Source organism: Balaenoptera acutorostrata, chromosome 7 (genome assembly GCF_949987535.1).
Source record: "Balaenoptera acutorostrata chromosome 7, mBalAcu1.1, whole genome shotgun sequence".
NCBI classification, from domain to species: domain Eukaryota; kingdom Metazoa; phylum Chordata; class Mammalia; order Artiodactyla; family Balaenopteridae; genus Balaenoptera; species Balaenoptera acutorostrata.
The window spans coordinates 19,864,657-19,885,681 of NC_080070.1; the positions used below are offsets into that span (position 1 = coordinate 19,864,657).

General features: G+C 39.1%; 1 protein-coding gene across 1 annotated transcript in view; it reads right to left on the bottom strand.

Annotated features, from left to right (window-relative positions):
• Nucleotides 1–21,025, bottom strand: part of EXOC4 (exocyst complex component 4) — an 824,798-nt gene that overhangs the window by 143,620 nt on the left and 660,153 nt on the right. The window contains exon 13 of the mRNA XM_007177140.2: nucleotides 7,765–7,920. Within this exon, the coding sequence (XP_007177202.2) occupies nucleotides 7,765–7,920 (156 nt within the window). The remainder of the gene's footprint in view (nucleotides 1–7,764; nucleotides 7,921–21,025) is intronic.

A 21,025-nucleotide genomic window follows, 5' to 3' on the forward strand; every position in this document is an offset into this window, starting at 1 on the left:
CTGCTTCTATTCTGACTCTTTTTATTAAACACCTAATATAGAACTCATGCCAAACAAAGTCTTAGGAATTGCCTTGCTCTCTGAAAGTTCTTTAAGCACTCTGAGTTCATAATTTTGTAAAGTGACAAAAATCAGTCTTAACATATCACTCATTTGATCCTCCAGATGAAATAAATAGTGTCTTCTAAATAACTAAAAATAGCTTAAAATGTCATTTAGTTTCTCTTCCTTATTCAGGTCTGTATCACACACTATCTAAAACCTACATAATTTGTTTTATATCATTGTTATATTTTCATCCCTTTTGTATCCTTCTTTCTTTTTTCAACAATAATTGTTTTTTCTTTTCTTTGATTAGGCAAACATAAAACTCCCCACCCCCTTTACTTCTTCCAACACCTTATCTCTTCTGTTAATTACATGACTAGAAAACAGGACTGCTTTTATCACTGGATATTCATTGATCTCAAAGGGATAACTATGCACATATATATGACAGGTGCAAAGATAATGGGCTAGAAAGCCTGCTTTCAGCTTCTTTGGGAACAAAAGGATATTTGCTATTTTTCGTTTTTCTATTAAAGTCCTGCCTGACCTATTTTTTCCTTTATTCAAAGTTAAGCCAGGAAATAATACATTTTATTTTTTAGTTAAAAAACAAGAATAGAAAAGGGCCTCGTTTAGTAATGAAGGGAGCATAACCTTTATTCAATGCAAAGGACACTGGATTCTATATTCATCTGTGCGCCAAACAGCTCTCTAAGCTTTAAAAACTAATTACAGGAAGAGAGTGTGATTTTTCAGTCTTTTTGGCTCATGCCACGCTCTGTGGTACTCTAATGTGTGAAAATCAAGGCTCTGTAACTCTACCACACTGGAATATCAATGAAGAGTCTTCCCCTCTACTTACCTTTGCTTTCAGGATAGAGAATATGACAGATTAAGAGAAAAGAATCAATCACATACAAAACAAAATAGATCTAAAAAATTATTTTTCTTCTCTTAAAGCAAATAGAGTTTGCTTTCAAACCATGTCTGTTTGCATGCAAAAACGTGGACAAATATCTCAGTCATAATGTTCAGCAAAATAAACCAGATACTATGGTGAAATTTATATAAAATTCAAGGACAGTCAAAACTAAACTATGGTGATAAAAGTCACAATAGTGATTACCTTGAGGTAACCTTCTGGGATGCAAGAAAATTTCTGTATTTTGATCGGGGAGGTGGTTACATGAGTAAAATCACACATAACATTTCTTTGAGTTATATACCTAAGACTGCATCTTACTTCATGGATATAATAATTCACCAAAAATTTTTAAAAATATGTTTAATTTGCTTTGCCTTCAAATTTAAGATGGAAGGTGACAATGCAGTGAGCAAAAAGGAAATAAAGAAAGCCAAGAACTTAATTCTAGCTCTTCTAAATCAGAAGCATGAGGTGGTATACAGACGTTCATCTCTGGATTAGCCTTCTCTTTTCTGAAATAGGGCTAGAAACCCTTCCCCTTAACTCTAAGCTATTGAAGATAACTAATAAAACTGATTGAAAATCTCTTTGCAGGCATAAAAGACAATAAGCCTAGGAACAACAGGAAGAAGACTTACTTTCAGTTAAAGTAACCTGAAAAGTTGGGGAAAAATAATTATCCCCCAGAAGTTACTTCTAATATAACTACTCAGGTTACAGATGTATTAAATAAGTACACTTAAAGATCAATAGTGGGACCATGCTTACCCAGACCTCTTAGAAATCTAGCAGCAGGAAAACATGATGGTAACATGGCCTGACTCTCCCCTAAGGTCAGTTTGATTATTCCTAGTTGGCACTCTAATTAATCATGTCTCAATAATTCTTTACCTCTTTTTTTTTTTTTTTTAATTTTATTATTTATTTATTTATTTATGACTGTGTTGAGTCTTCATTTCTGTGCAAGGGCTTTCTCTAGTTGCGGCAAGTGGGGACCACTCTTCATCGCGGTGCGCGGGCCTCTCACCATCGCGGCCTCTCTTGTTGTGGAGCACAGGCTCCAGACGCGCAGGCTCAGTAATTGTGGCTCACGGGCCCAGTTGCTCCGTGGCATGTGGGATCTTCCCAGACCAGGGCTCGAACCTGTGTCCCCTGTATTGGCAGGCAGATTCTCAACCACTGCGCCACCAGGGAAGCCCCTCTTTACCTCTTTTGATAGAAAAAAATCATGAGGCTACTCTCTGCTACTATTGTTATGACAACATGATATAAATTAAGAAGTGTAGAGAGCAGGGATAGGAAATATAATTTTAAGAGTATATAACTTATTTCATATGCTAGGGAAAAACATATTCATCACAGTAAAAGTTTCAGAGAAAAACACCTCTGTGACTTTGGCATAAGAAAGAATTTCTAAATAGGAAACAAAATGTACTATCTATTAAAAAAATAAATTTGACTTATTAAAATTTTAAAAGTCTGTTTATTAAAAGACACCATTAAGAGAGTGAAAAGGCAATTTGTAAAGTGGGGGAAGATGACATTATCTATCTATCTACCTACCTGCCTACTACCTATCCATCACAAAGGAGTTACATCCAGATATATAAAGAATTCCTACAAATCAGTAGGGAAAAGACAGACAACCTAATTAAAAAATGGGCAGTAGATCTGAACAAATATGTTGTGAAAGCGGATATTCAAATGGCCAATAAATACCAAAAAGTACATTAAAATATGTTCAACTTTGTTAGGCATGAGAGAAATGCATATTAAACCACACTGAGATACCTCTACAAATCTACTAGAAGGCCAAAATTAAAAAGATGGAAGATATCAAATACAGATGAGAAACAGAGCAATTGGAACTTTCATACACTGCTATGAGAGTGCAAACTCTTATTACCACTTTGGGAAACTATTTGGCAGTGTGCACTACAACTCAACATATGCATATGTTATGACCCAGCAATTTGACTCCTAGAATGTAAGCAATAGAAATATATACATATGATTACTAAGAGGCATATAGTAGAATATACAAAGCAGCACTATTTGAAACAGTTTTAAATTAGAAAGTACCCAGGTACCCAACAGGAGTAAAATAAATGAATGCATATATACACACATAAACATTCAAATAATACAATATTAAAAAATATCTGGGGTGTACCCATATAATGGAATACAATATAGAGTACAGAGTAATAAGGACCTATACACAAGAATATGGATGAATCTTGTCAATATAATGTGGAACAAATGAAGCCAGTCATAAAAGAATATATAAGTGCATGATTCCATTTAAAAAGAATCCAAAAAAAGATTAAACTAATCTATGTATTTAAAGGTCAGATAAGGGTCATTTTCAGAGAGGAAAACAGTGACCATAAGGAAGCACGAGAAGGCTCACTATTGCTTTGTTCTGTTTCTTATTGCTATTATTCTGTTTCTTGATCTGGATACTGTTACACAATGAAAAGTATGAAAATTTGCCAAGCTGTGCCTTTGACACATGTAAACTATAGGTAACATAAGCAGAGAGATGAAACTCTAAGAAAGAATCAAAAGGAAATGCTAGAAATCAAACATGCCATAACAGAAATGAATAATGTCTTTGATGGACTTATTTAATACACTGGGCATAACCAAGGAAAGAATGAGTAAGTTTGAAGAAACATCAATAAAAATTTCCAAAATCGAAATCCAAAGAGAAAAAAGAATGAAAAGAGAACAGAATATCCAAGAACTGACGAACAAATTCAAAAAGTTATAATATATGTGTAATGGGCATACCAGAGGAGAAGAAAGAGAAAAAGAAACAGAAATATTTGAAGCAATAATGACTGAGAATTTCCCAAAACTAATGACAGGCACCAAATCATAGATCCAGGAAGCTCAGCGATCACCAACACACACACACACACACACACACACACACACACACACAACACACACACCCTTATACCCAGGCATACAATACTCAAATGGCACAAAATCAAAAACAAAGGAACTTTGCAAGAAGCCATAAGAAAAAATTACCTTACCTATAGAAAAACAAGAATAAAAATTACATTGGACTTTTCTTCAAAAACCAAGGAAGCAAGAATAGCAAAGTGAGATACTTAAAGTGTGAGAACAATCATCAACCTAGAATTTTGAACCCTATGAAATTACTCTTCAAAACTAAGGGAAAAATGAACACTTTCTCCAACAAAAATTGAAGGAATTTGTCTTCAGTAGACCTGCCTTACAAGAAATGTTAAAGAAGTTCTTTAGGGAGACTTAGACCTACATTAAAAAAGGAAGAGAGGGGCTTCCCTGGTGGCGCAGTGGTTGAGAATCTGCCTGCTAATGCAGGGGACACGGGTTCGAGCCCTGGTCTGGGAAGATCCCACATGCCACGGAGCAGCTGGGCCCGTGAGCCACAACTACTGAGCCTGCGCGTCTGGAGCCTGTGCCCTGCAACGGGAGGGGCCGCGATAGTGAAAGGCCCGCGCACCGCGATGAAGAGCGGTCCCCGCACCGCGATGAAGAGTGGCCCCCACTTGCCGCAACTAGAGAAAGCCCTCGCACGAACCGAAGACCCAACACAGCCAAAAATAAATAAATAAATAAATAAAGTAGCTATACAATTTAAAAAAAAAAAAAAAAAAAAAAAAGGAAGAGAATTAAAGAAAGAATAATTGAAGGTAAATAAAATCTTTTATTTCTCTTATTCTTAATTGATCTAACAGGTAACAGTTTGTTCAAAATAATAACAGCAACATTATGTACAGTGATTATAGCTGATGGATAAATGCAGTGAATGGCAGCAATGTTATAAGGGATGGGAGGAAAGAATTGGGACTACTTTGTTATAGGGTACTTGCATTAGTTATAAACGTATGTTGCAAATTCTAGGGCAACTACTAAAAAAAGAAGTTAAGAAAAAAAAGAAATATAATATATATACTAAGAGAGGAGAAAAAGTGGAACTACACAAGACACTCAATTAAAACCAGACGGCAGAAAAGCACGATCCATTGTTTTAAAAATCATTAAGATTGCCTCCATTAAAATTAAAAACTTCTGCTCTACGAAAGACTCTGTGAAGAGAATCAAAAGACAAGGCATACTGGGCTTCCCTGGTGGCTCAGTGGTTGTGAGTCTGCCTGCCGGTGCAGGGGGCACGGGTTCGAGCCCTGGTCTGGGAGGATCCCACGTGCCGCGGAGCGGCTGGGCCCGTGAGCCACAACTGCTGAGCCTGTGCGTCTGGAGCCTGTGCCCCGCAACAAGAGAGGCCGCGATGATGACAGGCCCGCGCACCGCGATGAAGAGTGGCCCCCGCTCGCCACAACTAGAGAGGGCCCTCGCACGAAACGAAGACCCAGCACAGCTAAGAATAAATAAATAAATTTTAAAAATTAAAAAAAAAAAAAAAAAAAGACAAGGCATACACTGGGAGAAAATTTTTGTAAAACACCTATCAATTAAAGGACTGGTATCCAAAATATACAAAAGACTTTTAAAGCTCAACAATACGAAAACACATGACCCAATTTAAAAATGGTAAAAGATCTGAACAGATATCTCACCAAAAATATATATATAGTTATTAAATAAGCATATGAAAAGATGCTTAACATCATATGTCATTAGGGAAATACACATGAAAACAACGAGATCACTCCACACCTATTAGAATGTACCAAATCCAAAACACTGACAACACCACATGCTATCGAGGATGTGGAGTAACAGGAACTCTGCAGGAACAATTCCCATTGTTGGTGGGAATGCAAAATGGTATGACCACTTTGGAATACAGTTTGGCAATTTCTACAAAAGCTAAACATACTCTTGACATACATCAATGTGATCTAGCAATCACATTCCTTGGTATTTAGCCAAGTGAGCTGAAAACTTACATCCACAAAAAACCCTGAACACGAATGTTTATAGCAGCTTTATTTAAAATTGCCAAAACTTGGACGCAACCAAGAAATCCTACAGTAGGTGAACGAATAAACAACTTATGGTATGTCCATACAATGGAATATTATTCAGAGATTAAAAAAGAGCTACCAAGCCACCAAAAGACATGGAGGAACCTTAAGCGCATACGGCAAGGCAAAAGAAGCAAATCCGAAAAGGCTATGTATTGTATCATGCCAACTATATGACATTTAGGAAAAGGCAAAACTAGGGAGACAGTAAAAAAAACAGTGGTTGCCAGGGGTTGGAGGACAGGAAGGCTGGGGTGAATTAGGAGGAGCACAGAGGATTTTTAGGGCAGTGGAACTATTATTCTGCACGATACTGAAATGGTTACCTTCACTGTAACCAATGAATGGGTACACTCATTACACATTTCTCAAAACTCATAGAATGTACAACACAAAGAGTAAACCCTAATGTAAACTACAGACTTAGTTAATAATAATGTACCCATACTAGCTTACCAATTTTAACTAACAGACCACATTACTGTAAGATATTAAAAATAGAGGAAATTGGGGGTGAGGGTGAGTGACGGGATATATGGGAACTCTGTGTTTTTCACTCAATATTTTCTGTAAACCTAAAACTGCTACCTCATGCAAATAAAGTCTATTAATTAAAAAATAAATTATGCACATATAATATAGTTTTCTTATGACAATATAACTAGCTGACAAGTTTTTCTGAGATAATGTGAATGATGAGGAAGAAACCATAAATAGGAAGACTTTAGGCTAAATTACAGGTGAACTTTTGAGTCTCATGATTTTGAGAAAGTTTTAAATGGCACTGTAGCAATTTTTCATAATAAAATGTTGGTAAAAATATGGTACCATAGTGTATGGATACGGTTAACTTTGTGAACAGTAAAGACCTATTTATCTATAGCTGCAACCCACATTCTGAGAGAGATGAGCCCACAGTTCTATGATGAATTAAAAGTAAAATATTGGTCACTACTTCTTTTATTCTTTTTCTAGTCTTTGCTTCCTTAAAGTGTTTTTACTTTATTTCATTTTTTTAAAACTATTTATTCATTCACTTGGATAGCAAAAGACAATAAGAATAAACCTACTTTTAACGTGACAGAACACTACCTCCACTTTTTTCCCCTACTTCACACAGCTCTAAAATGACAGAGGTGAAAATATTTCACTGTGGCAAGCGAGACATGTGAAAATGAGTAGCTTCATCAAATTAGGTTACATTTTCATGGCTAAGTAAAAAATTTAAATTGTGCAAAGGTAAAAGTTGAGTGATAAAGTTGAAAGCGAGACCTTACTTTTGTCAAAATAAGTAGAAAACAATTGGATACACTATACATGAACAAACGTGGGAAGCACATATATATTTCTGGAAAGTTCAACTAACAGTTGTGTGAACTAAAGAACATGCTAAGAACAATTGTAACACACTTAGGGGCAGGAACTTTACATTATTAATCGCCATGTTTCCAAGGTATGGCACAAAACAAGGGCAATACAGCTTCGTTGAATAAATAAATGAATTAATGAATAAACTATGAGCTTCCCTAAGAAGGGAGAATGACCTACAAAGTAAAAAATGTTTTAACTTGATTTAGCAATGCTCCAAATTTGATTCACATCAATCCCTTCCTTCTAAAGTTCTGAGCACAAGCCATACTTGCACAGGAAATGAGGTGTGGTACAAGAGAAACAGCCTTTACTAAGTTCAGTTCATTGCTGTTTGATATTTAGAAATGGCCAAAATTTCACGTAGGAAAGAATTAGCTAAATGGATATTTTTCTTCCCATGTTTAGTACAACTTAGAAAATAGACCATTTTACCTTATGAAATCTTCTTCCTCTTCTCTCTTTGGCCTCAGCTGTTTGGGTTGAGCCATGTTAATCCAGTTTGTTAGAGATTTCAAGAGCCTGCTGATATCATCATCTTTTGCCCAAGATGCACTGATGACAAGTTTTTCTTCTGACTGGACAATGCCCCTAAACACGACCAACAGAAAAGACACACTTCAGGACACTGCCTGGCTTCCAGTTAGCATTTTCCATCCACCTTTGCTGTGGAATAAAAGATACCATGCCCACCTCTCCTATTACCATAATCCATTATCTAGTTGGAAGCATGACATCCATGAATAGGTCACTTTTGTGGGAAACATCATTCCTAGATTCCATTTTTAGTTTCTTCATTGTTGAGTAATTGTGAAACTAATAATATTAATTAGTTCCCCTTATCATAGTTAATCCCTTAGAATAAATGAAAGTGTATGGTAGGTTTGGGGGGTGGGGGTAGGTAGGGATTCTTTCGAGAAAGATGTTGAACAAATAAAAAGTGGGTTAACCATACAAAAGAGTGCAACAACATAAATGATACCTGAAAGGTGATGGAAGTGTTACAAAAAGTTGTTCTCTGACCTCTTGGTTTAAACTTCCAATTAGCTCTACTTGAAGGTGTTTTTTGAACCATGGACACCCCTCTATTCAAAGTAAATCTACCATCATAGAGAAATCTTCTGCCCCTGATGTCAGGCAGAAAAGTCTTTGATTATTGCTCTCTCCAGTGGGCTTTGACAAATGACCTAGAGTGACAGGCTTCAACTCCTTTAACAGGGCCCATGGGTGAGCTATTAACACAGCTCTTTCCAAAATGTACCTGTAAATTCACTGTAAACGTTCAATTTCAACTTAACTAAGAAGCTTCCCTTTCTGTTCAACATTTCTGTCACTATAACTAATTTCAATGGTCTAAAAATCCCCCTCAGCAATTCTAGGTGACAGAATGACATTTATTTATGAAGGGATTGCTAATTAGCTGGCTAGTCCTCTGAAGTTGACCAAGACTATAGGAGGTTTTCCCCTCCATCACAGGCAGGAATTTATGTTGGTATAAGGGTTATACTGAAGAACATGATGTGCTTCTAAATATACAATATATACACGGTGTATATGCTTGGACGTATGGTAAAATCCTTTACCAAACAATTAATGTTTGTAGGCAGAAGTTGTTGATGCCTAAGAACCTTGACTCATGACAACCTAACTTGAGGTAACAAGATTTCATGATGTAGGGAGCAATACTGCCCTGGTAATCTGAAAATAAGCTAGAATAAATAAGAGAACCATAGTTGAATTCTTCTCACTACAAGCAAAAGTTTTCTAATAGTAACTATGGTCAGCAATACAAAAATTAGACTACAGAACCTTCTTCCCTGGGATCTCGCAAATCACTCTGACTGATATCTTCCATTTCTGTTTTTTTCTTTGTTATTTTCTTGCATCTTTTCTGCAATATTTATGGATTAATCCCACAATATAATTTTTACACTTTTATATGTGGGGTGCCAGATTCAGTCTTACAGAATTGGTACCACCTCAAATTTATGCTATTCCACAGCAGAAGAATCCTCAACATTCTTTGGCATTCTTTTTACCTGTCTCTGATTGACCTCCTCTCTCATTTGGTCTATGGTTATTTTTTTTTAATATATACATATTTGTTGAATTTATTTTTTTATACAGCAGGTTCTTATTATCTATTTTATACATATTAGTGTATATATGTCAATCCCAATCTCCCAACTCATCACACACACACCCCCACCAGCATTTCCCCCTTGGTGTCTAGAAAAGGGAACGCTCTTCACCGTTGGTGGGAATGTAAAGTGATACAGCCACTATGGAGAACAGTATGGAGGTTCCTTAAAAACTAAAAACAGAACTACCATACGACCTAGCAATCCCACTACTGGGCGTATACCCAGAGAAAACCATAATTCAGAAAGACACTTGTAGGACTTCCCTGGTGGCACAGTGGTTAAGAATCCGCCTGCCAACGCAGAGGACACGGGTTCGAGCCCTGCTCCAGGAAGATCCCACATGGCGCGGAGCAACTAAGCCCGTGCGCCACAACTACTGAAGCCCACGCACTCTAGAGCCCGAGTGCCGCAACTACTGAAGCCCGCGCGCCTAGAGCCCGTGCTCTGCAACAAGAGAAGCCACTGCAATGAGAAGCCCACACACCACAATGAAGAGTACCCCCGCTCGCCACAACTAGAAAGAAAAGCCTGTGTGCAGCAACAAAGACCCAATGCAGCCAAAAATAAATACATTTTTTTTTTAAAAAGACACTTGCACCCCAATGTTCATTGCAGCACTATTTACAATAGCCAGGTCATAGAAGCAGCCTAAATGCCTATGGCTATTTTTTAAACCTTTGCCCTTTCTTTATCTCCTCATTGCTTATCCCTCACATTCTTCCCATCCACCAAAGAAAGGAGGAGACCTAATTATATACTTTCAAACATCCCACCTCCTATCCCCCACAGAAATACTTTCAAATCTGTTTCATTCTCCTTCACTTCCAGTAATCCCTCTACTTAGGCTCTGGGGGACCCTTTCCCCACCCCACAACGATCCCCTCCTTTTTTCTGCATATTTAGGGTCGCTCTCAATATATTCCTCAATCCCCTGTGTTATTTTTTTAAATGAATGAATGACTGAATCTCTTTCTTGATCTAGCATTTCTCTCTAGTAAAGCTCCTCTCTCTCCTTCACACACACTGTCATCAAATGAGTGCAGCCTCCACTCACTGACGTTACTTTCTCACCTGTTGTTCACTTTTTCGACTCGTAAAGTCTCCCTCCAGGATCTACTCTATGATTTAACCTATCTATTCCTTCTTGCAAATTTTTCAATGATCATATTTTTTACTTCTAGACAAATGCACTGGCTTCTCCCCTCCAAACTGTCCTGTGCTTGTATTATGAATTCTATTCCTTCTTTTATCTCTTCGAATATTTTAAAAGCAGTAATTGTAAAGTTCTTTTTATGTGTCTCTGTATTTTTTGGTAATTCTTTGGATGTCAAATGTCCTATCAGCTGCATTTTCATTCTTTTCTCATGATGGTGAGTTTTCTCACGTGGTCTGCTCTGCTGGTCTGCAAGCTCTACCTCAGTGGGACACGTCCTCTGTAGGAACCCCACGTTTGCCCTGCATTTTGGAGATGTCACTATTAAGTGGGTTGCATTTGCCTCTCCTGGATCCTAAAGGTTTCACCAGTTCCAAATAAGATTTTAAGATTCTTTTTTCTTTCCTTGTCTTGGCTTAAAATGTTCTCTCCCTACATGGGTGGTACAAATTGAGGTCCTTAGTTGCACATGTCACATGTGTAGGATTCTGATTTCTTTTAGGGGCCACTTTTTCTACTCCAAGTAGGGTGGCTCATTCTCAAGCACAGAGTTTTCCTGGTTCCATTTATAGGTGGAAAACCCCCATGCACAACTTCTGCACCGATAAAATCTCATGCCATGCAGGTGTTAATATGCTAGGCCCCTATTGGGTCTTCACCTCTGCTATGGTCTGAATGTTTGTGTCCCCCCCCCAGAATTCACATGTTGGAATCCTACCAGCAATTTGACAGTATTCGGAGGTAGGGCCTCTAGGAAGTGATTAGGTCATGAGGGTGGAGTCCTCATGAACGGGATTAATGACTTATAAAAGAGATCCCACAGAGTTCCCTAGCCCCTTCCGCCAGGTGATAATGCAGTGAGCAGTCTGCAACCTGACTCTTCCAGCACTATGATCTTGGACTCCAGCCTCCAGAACCGTGAGAAATAAAATTCTGTTGTTTATTAGCCACCCAATCTTTGGTATTTAGTTATAGCAGCCCAAACAGACAAAGACAACCTCTATATGTGGTCCTGACACCTTTGTGGGCCTCTCAACTTCAACATTTGCTTGTTGCTATGGCTTTTAGTTCCTCCTTCATTTGAGGCATGTGGAAAATTTTCTTTCTTTTGAATTTGGCTACATATTTAAAATATATTCTTTTTTTTTTTTTAACAAGTCAGCATTTCTAGCTTCTCAAGCTGCTTTTCTTTTCTTTTTTTTTTATAAAGTGTATGTCTGTATTATTTTAAATTTTTACTTTTTTATTTATTTATTTTTGGCTGTGTTGGGTCTCTGTTTCTGTGCGAGGGCTTTCTCTAGTGGTGGCAAGTGGGGGCCACTCTTCATCACGGTGCGCGGGCCTCTCACTATCGCGGCCTCTCTTGTTGCGGAGCACAGGCTCCAGTCGCACAGGCTCAGTAGTTGTGGCTCACGGGCCTAGTTGCTCCGCGGCATGTGGGATCCTCCCAGACCAGGGCTCGAACCCGTGTCCCCTGCATTGGCAGGCAGGTTCTCAACCACTGCGCCACCAGGGAAGCCCTAAAATATATTCTTAAAGATACATATTTTTATCTGGACTTTCTATGTATTAGGAGTAGGAAAAGGGTTTCCTAAATCTATCCACTCCACACTTCTAACTGAAGTCAAAATTCAGTATTAAATCAATCGCAGTCAGGGTTCTAGAACCACCGTTTCCCTGAAACTGCTCTACCAATCCGTGGGTATTTTTTTTACTTTATACTCTGATTATTCAGAAGCATCTGATACTTTTGACTATTCCCTTCTTAAAATATTACTCCTTTGGTATCCACATCATCATCTCCTAAGCTCTTTCTTAGCCGAACTGAGGGTTCTTTTCCTCTTTCCATACTTTACATGTTGGTATTCCAAAGCATTCTGCATGTCTCACTTGGGCAATCTCATCTTCTTGCCAGACATGACCCACTTGTATTCCAAAGACTCCCAAATTAATATCTTCAGGGCTGCCCTCTCTTCTAAGTCTCGGATCTGCATATAAAAAGGTTAACGGGAGAACTGAACTTGGAAGTCCTACCAGCTATTTAAATTAGAGTCAAAGGAGCTCATTTATTACCCACATTTCCCTCTCCCACTGAACATCTAGTATTCCCTATTTTGGTCAACAGTCCAACCATCCATCCTGTTATTTAAGTCAGGAACTTAGAGTCATCCTCATTACCCACAGATACCATAACCTCCCATTTCCATCTGCTTAGTAACATAAATCTGTTGTTTCTGTCCAGGTTCACTGCCCTTAGCCTATATTTAGACCCTCATCATTTTTCACTTGGACTTGGCAGTAACCTTATAACTGGGTGTCTTGCCTGGAGCTTCAAGACCATCAGTCCAACTCACCAAATTAGTCGGAAGAGTCATTTTTCTAAAATTGTACAAATGCAGTCATGTTTTCTCCTTCTTAGAATTCTTCACTGATTCCTAATTCTAAGACCAAGTCCAAACCTAGCAAGGCATGAGCATCTACCTTTTCAACTTCATCTCCTGCTACTGCTTTCCTCTTTTGTCTCTGTTCACTACTCCCAGTCAAATCCCTGCCTGTGTTGGCTGAACACCCTACCCGCAGTGAGTATTCTAATGGTTTTTGAAGGGGATATACTGTTTCCTGCTTGTATGTATTATCTCTGCCCAGAGAGCCTTTTTCCATCTTCCTTGTTTGCCTCTACTGATCAAACATTACCTCGGCTCTTCCCTTGGGACAGCTGAGTCCTTTCTTTTGTGCCATATCACCCTTTAGCTGAGCTTTTCGATCTTGACTGCACCTGGGGAGGTTTAAAAAAAAAAAATACTGGACGCCCAGGCCACTTCTAAGACCTAGTAAATCAGAATCTCTGGGGATGGGACCCAGGCATCAAAATTTTTTAAAGTTTCCCAGGTGATTCCAATGTACACTCAAAGGTGAGAACCACTGCCTTACACATACCTCTGCTCTCAGTGGTCCTACCACAGTTCTTTACAAGTTGGCATCCCCTACCAGATGATGAGTTCACTGAGGACAGAGTTGATTTCTCATTAGCTTTTGGGCTCCTAGCGCCTAGCACAATACCTGGTATTTGGAAAGTGTATAAGAACTGAACTGGACATAAAAATAAGCCCTCTTCAGTTTTAGGAGACTGGGCAACTGATTAAGCTAAAACCATTTTAGTGGTTTTCCTTTACTATTTCTCTGCACTGAACAACTTAGGTGAGCCATCAAGCCACCTGGCATTTTAACCAAATTACAGATCACATTGCCATGGTCTCTCCATACCTGTCTGAATTCAGTACAAGTCAGAATAATGAATACAGGTGTGTCCCCTTCTGGAAAAAAAAAAAGTCCAACATAAAAAAGTCCTGACTCAAGACAAATGAACCAAGGAGTGATTATTGTCAAACCTTCCCCTTCACTTATTCATAGATGATCTATTACTGGAAAGTCTCCTCAAAACCTCACTTTCTCTGGGAGGACTCTGTTGACTATGTCAGCCTACAGTAATCTTCCCCTTTGGAAAGCAAATGAATAAAAGCCTTCCTTTTATACTTATTGTTTATAACCTCATAATTAGGACTCTGTCCAACACAATGGGTTGGACAAACTATGGTCTGTCTGTCAAATCTGCCCCATTAGCTTACTTTGTATGTGTTGTAAGCTATGAATAGGGTTGACATTTTTTAATGTTTTTTTTTAATCAAAAGAAGCAGAATATTTTGTGACATGTGAAAATTATATAAAAGTTAAATTTCAGTGTCCATAACTACAAAGAACCGTGGCTGACTGGTTCAATTCCTCTTATACCCACACTACAAGTCAAATTCTGCTCCACAGAGTGAGAAGTCCAAACCCAACTCAGTTTTCTTTGCGCTCATCCATCCTGGCTCCCATCTGCCCCAGGGTTCAGGAGACAGTTTGGGTCTGTATGTGTGAGATGGTACTGTACGTTTTCGGGATCTAGAATTTTTCATTTTAGCACTCGCTGGAATGAAAAGATAGCTTAGCGGGATACTATGTTAAAGGTACTCACATCATTTACTTATGCATTTTTTTTAAGACTGGTTTAATTCAATAACATGGTATTATATTACTGCCTTCACTAATATTCATAGATCCTGTCTTATTAAAAAACAGTAATCCAAATTAACTAGCACGCTGCCTACCTATATATTGCCCTCAACAATAAATTATTAATTCATATGGTAATGCACATCAATCCCAAAAGCAATTCCAAATATTCTGGTTTGAAATATTAGCATTGATTAGCAACATACGATTACCCTAAAGGGAATTTTTCATTTTTCATTCAAATGGCAAAGTTCCCATCCTAACTAATTGCATTTATTAGTTTATAATTTTGAGATAAATGGGATTATGTGGGTTACAAAATGCCAGGATATAGCTAAATAGCCTCAAAAAAGGAGAACTAAATCTACAATAATTATTCCACAAGAGGAATAGGGTCAATCACCACTGCCAGGACCATAATGTACTAATTAATTCACAGCTCAACGGGCCACAGACAGAGCCGTCTGTGAAACTATTTGTACCTGTTCCCGGGAGGAAGAGGAAAATAGGTGGACCTCTTGGAACAGGTGATAAGGCTGCTATGGGAAGAGTCCACCCTCTAGACACAGCCGAGTGAATTTCATGCAGAAAACATCTGCTGGTGTCGACTGGCTCTGATGTGCACTGCTTCCTCTCTGGAACAGTTGGGAAATCCAAGTGTGCCTGGTCCCTGGATACAGCTGGGGTGCTGAGTCTTTCATTAGGTAAACAACCAGGGGCAGGTGGGGCTAATTGGATTCAACTGTTTGGTGGCAGCCTGGGCATGATGTTTACTTTCCCAGACTGAATCTTTCAGACACTTCAAAAACTAGGAGCCAAGCTAGATAAATAAACCCCGGACAAGGCTGGTGCAAACTAAGCTACTGTAGTCGATTTTCAACTGTGAACCACTGGACCTGTAGCTGGCCAAACAGCAGTGCAACGTCCAGCAACACCGTGATCATGACAATGACGGATGCAGAAAGCAAAGCTGGTACTATGCTGCCGATTAAAACAAAACAAACACAAACACAAAAACAAAACTAAAAAATCTCTTAAGATAAGATGGAGCAGAATAAATAGGAAGAGCAAAGAAACATCAGGTTGTCTTTTACATCACACTCATCATAAAGAGAGCTTTATGATGCTATGTATTTCTACCTCAGAACCACAACTTAAGAAACATCTGATAACTCTGGAGATGGGTGATGGGAAACAGAAACAATTCAAGAGGACCCAGGGAAAAGGACTTGGAATTTCAGAGCTTACAGGAGGTAACCTTTGGGGATAATTTAATAACAACCTTTAAATAGAGAAGCTCTCATATGAAGGGTCATAACTGTTTGATACTTAAAAAACCAAGAAGAAAATAATTATAGCAGAGTGGACCAAGAATGTAAAATTTCTGAGAAATTTATTTTATTTGATACTTGATTATTTTCTATTAATGAGTGTAAAAATCCATTAAGGCAGGACGTTGCTTAGTTTATTCACTTCTAGACTCTTAGCTCTAGAGTAACGATGGACTCCAGAAATGCTTAATAAATAATTACTGAATAGATAAAGTAACAGACTGAATGAATGAATGACTGATATTACTGAAGCACAAAACATCAGGGATGTAACAGATGGCATAAAAATATTTTTTTGCCATCTTCTTAGGAAATATCAACAATATTATCAATGAATTAATTTAAAAGTAAATAATAACAAGAACACCACTTACAGCAGCAACAATAAATAACATTGGCTGAGACTTATGTAGTATTTACCATGAACTAGGCATTCTTCTAAGCACTTTACATATACTAACTCCTTCAATCCTGATAACAACCCTGTGTGGTAGGCCCTGTTATTATTCCCATTTGACAGATGATACACCAAGTTACAGAGATTAAGTAACTTGCCCATGTCTAGTGGCTGATGAGGGTAGAGCCTGAACTGAGCCTATAGTGACTGTTCTGGAGTCTGTGCTCCAATTATAATGTCTCTCTGAACTATTTGAAACCTTTGCTCGAGTTTCCCATTTCCTCTTTAATTCCACTGCCTCTTCTTTGGGCTTCAGAGCCAGACTTAGCTCCTCATGCGCGTACAGCCATCTGCATACTCTGTGACCTGCATACTCTGTGTTCATACATAAATGGTATGAACCTTCCTGAACCTCTGTTTTCTCATTTGTAAGGTTGGGAGAATCTACCCTTCAGAAGTGCTGTGACTGACGAGATGAATCGATGACTATAAAGTCCCTTGCACAGTGACCATGTACTTTCCAGAGTGCGTATTTCCATTCTAGTCCAGTTTGCTTTGCTTCAAACTGACTGCAGCTGGCTCCTTGCTGATCATGGTAGACGGAGTTAGGTGCGGGGAAATTAAGACTGGCTGTTGCTAGGGAATTCGTGGGACACCTGGTTGGGTGGGCAGCATCTGTATTTGGCAGGAAGGCAGTTGATGGGCACTAGGAAAGTAAAGCTATTCACTTGATCAATAAACATGAGGGAAAGGCCTGAATGCAGATATCATGCTAAATGTTGGGAAAAAGACATAGTAACTTCCTTCTAGAGCCCCAGAGTTGAGATCAGTAACACATATGAGAATCACTTTGGGGATATTTTTGAACTACTCTTGCCCAGGTCCAGGGCTCTGTGGGCCTAGTGTGGAAAATCCAGGTTGTGTGTTTTAAGATCTCCCCAAATAACTCTGATGCGAGCCCACAGTTGAAAAATGGTGTTTGAGAGAGAAAGACATGTAAACCAACAACTGATCAAATAACACATAATAAAGAAATTTTAAATTGCAATACACTGGGATAAATATCAAAATAGTTACGGGTAATAAGTTACAGGAGCACATAAAAAAAGCTCTCATTTGCTGAGTGCTCTCTATGAACCAGATACTGTACATATTTTATAAATGTTCTTTTGTATCTCTTCACTATTTAATAAAAATGAATGTATCAGTGGTAGGTGAACCCAGAGAGTGGGTTGGTTCAGTCTGGTTCATCCAGCACAGTTTCAAGAGGCAAACCGGAAGACAGGCTGGCATGGAGCTTGCAGAGGGTTTCTCTGGCATGTGCCCTTGGCTCTCCTGAGGTTCAAAGTTAGTTAGCTGGCAAAGACAGCAAGGCCAGCTCAACTAGACTCTCATTCATTCAGGATGCTGGTCTCTGTCTACACAGGAAACCCAAAGGGCTTCACAAGCCGTCACAGCCTACAGTGTCTCGTCTCTGCTCTTTGGCACAATGGGGCCACTGAGACCTTTTTAAGATACCACTCTGATGACAGACGAGGTAGGTCATCTTCCTTCCCAAGACCTATGATGGTGCTCCTGTACTTAATATGGGACGTTTAAAAACAAAACAAAACTCTTTTCTGCTCATTCTTACCCAACTACATTGTCACCTCCAGTCATTTTCATTTCTCAACCCCTCCTCCACGCATCATGTCCCTACTGCTTGCTCATCCTCTCTGGTCTGTCAAGAATTTCCTCCTTCACTGAATAAACATGCTGAGGGCCAACAAGGTGTCCAGCCCTGTGCCAGATCCGGTTTCTGCCATGGCTGATCACAAGTTTATCTCCACGTCGCTCTTCCTTCATGCCCTGGCATGAGTTCTCAGGCCTCTTTGGAGAAGTAGTAAAACGTGGACCCTGGGGATGGTTACACCTTTCCCTAATAAAAACATGTTTGTGTCTTATATCAACTGAGCCTCTAAGATTGATTAGAAGATGTTTTATTTGTATTTTCTACCAGGCCCAACACAATGCAGGAAGGCAAAAAAAAAAAAAAAAAAAAAAAATTGATTAATGAACTGATGCTAAATTGGAACAGACAGAAACTTTAAAAAACTGTGATTTTCCATTGTCAAATGACTATTCTGGGACACATAAGCTGCTGCTTGTACCTCAGGACAAAGAGGACGACAAAGGGGGAGAAGCACTCAGCTTGGAAGTAGCAGACCAACAGACCAACTGCCTGACCACTAATGCAGAGCTCCAGAGAATTCACAGCTGAGTTCTCCTTTAAGCCCCAAGGGGTGTGACTAATTAAGAAAAAGACTTCTAGTCCTCACCTCACTTTTAGGAAACCTCTCTTTATCCAAAGCACGTAACATGACATCATTATATAGAACAGGCCTTCTCTCCAGAGTGAGGGGCTCAGAGAAAGGTGAGATGTTTCTGACCTTTCCTCAGATCTCCAGACTCCCAGTGGACATTCAAGTTCTCATGGTAAACTTGGAAAACATGCCAGCTCTCAGCAGAGGGCATTGTGAGCTTATGGACTGGATCATTTCAGTAAAAGATATCTGCTGAGAAAGAATCAGATTGCAATGTTTCCCTGCTCCCTTCCTCCTTCCCCAGTGTTACATCATTTTGGATCATTTGAATTGTATATGGATTTCTATTTAAGTCAGCCATTTGCTGGCAGCAAAACTAGAACATTTCCTGTTTTTCCTGTCACTGTAATCAGGATTTGGCTGTCCAAATTAGGACTGCCCTAATTACTCCTCAGCAGGTGCCAATCTGGGGGAGGGCAACAAATGGGAAGAGAGGAAGTAAGGACACTTTGCATCTTCAGACTCATACAATGAGGAAACACTTTCTTCCGAGCCTGGAAAACCTGATTAAGTAATAGGTAAAAGGCACCATGGGGTTTTATGTTGTGTGCGTGCGCGCGCTGTTGTGTAACAACTACGTAAATGATTTTTTATTTAATTCCCTTCAAAGCTTCACAGAATTACTTTTCCCAACCCTGAGATAAATTCATCCAGGGCCTGTAATTCAGCAACTGTGGGAGACGACTACAGATAATACCCTGTATAAGGAATGATGTGATAGTGGACACCAATAAGTGGACGTCATTCCAGAGAATTTGGCCATGAGGGATACCAAAGTGGTATAGTCTCTTCGGGGAAGGATCATGATACTTGATGACCACAATATACCAAGAACCAAAAGCAATGGGTATTTTCCAAGAAAAAGTAGTATAATAGAGATAGGCGCATTGTTTGGACAAAATGGTGAAATATAAATGACAGAGAAATAACTCAATTCCTGTGAGAAGGACAGAGCATGGTGAACAGAACCCTCCATGTTCCTGCCTAAAGCGAGTTACCACACTTGTTGCATTGCATCCCATTCTCAAACACAATTTCAGCAACTTGCCCTTTCTTTCCGACATCAATAATTTGCCCTTTCTCCTAAATAATTTTCTTCAAATATAAACATGCACTATTTCTATTTAAGCTAACACACAAAACAATTAAAAAAAAATTCTTCATGTGGCCTTAGTTCACCAGCTACTACCCCATTTCTCTGCTCCCCTTCGCAGCAAAACTCACTGTAAAAGTTCTGCCTACATTTACAAGTTCTCTACTCCCAGATTCTTTTTTTAAGCCCATATCAATCCAGGTTTCCTGCCTACCAGTCCATAGAAATAACTCTTGTGACAATCACAATGACCTCCACGTTGTTCAATTTATCACTCAATCAGTGCTCAGTTCTAATGCTTGACTGAATAGCAGCATTGGGACCGGGGATCCCTCCATCCCTTTACTTGGTTTCCAGGACTCCACATTCTCTTCATCTTCCTCCTACTTCACTGACTGTTGCTTTCCAGTCTCCTTTGCTGGTCTCTCCTCATCTTGCAAACTTCTTAAAGTCCATAGTCCTCTTCTCTGTCATATTTATATTCAATCCTGTAGAGATTTCATGCAGTCCATGGTTTTAAATACCATTTATATACACTCTTTATATGTTGATGGCTGCCAAATACGTATCTCCAGGGCAGACCTCTCTCCTTTTGATGCGTATAGCCAACTACCTACCCCATATCTCCATGTGGATGTCTAAAAGACACTCCAAATTTAAATCCTGATCCATTGCCCCCAAACCTTCAGTGTCCGCCATCTCAATCGCTGAGATGACTTTTCACCATTCAAATGAAAAATCCTGAGTCATTTTTGATACTGTTCTTTCTCTCACACTCTGTATCCAATCTGGTAGGAATTCTGTCGCCTGGCCCTTCCAAATACAGTTGATCCTTGAGCAATGTGGGGGTTAGGGGTGCAGACCCCCCTGCACAGTTGAAAATCCACAAACTGCTATCTCTGCCTCCAAAACAAAGGATTGATAAGTGACTCACCCAAGGGCAGGAAGCTGAAACAGTTTGGACAGAATCAGGAACCAAACCCTAGTTCTTTTGATTCCACATGTTCTTTCTTTTTTATTAGAGTAAATTGCTTTACAATGTTGAGTTAGCCTCTGCTGTACAACAAAATGAATCAGCTACATGCACACCTATATCCCCTCCTGCTTGAATCTCCCTCCCCCGCCCCCATCAAGGTCATCACAGAGCACAGTTGAGCTCCCT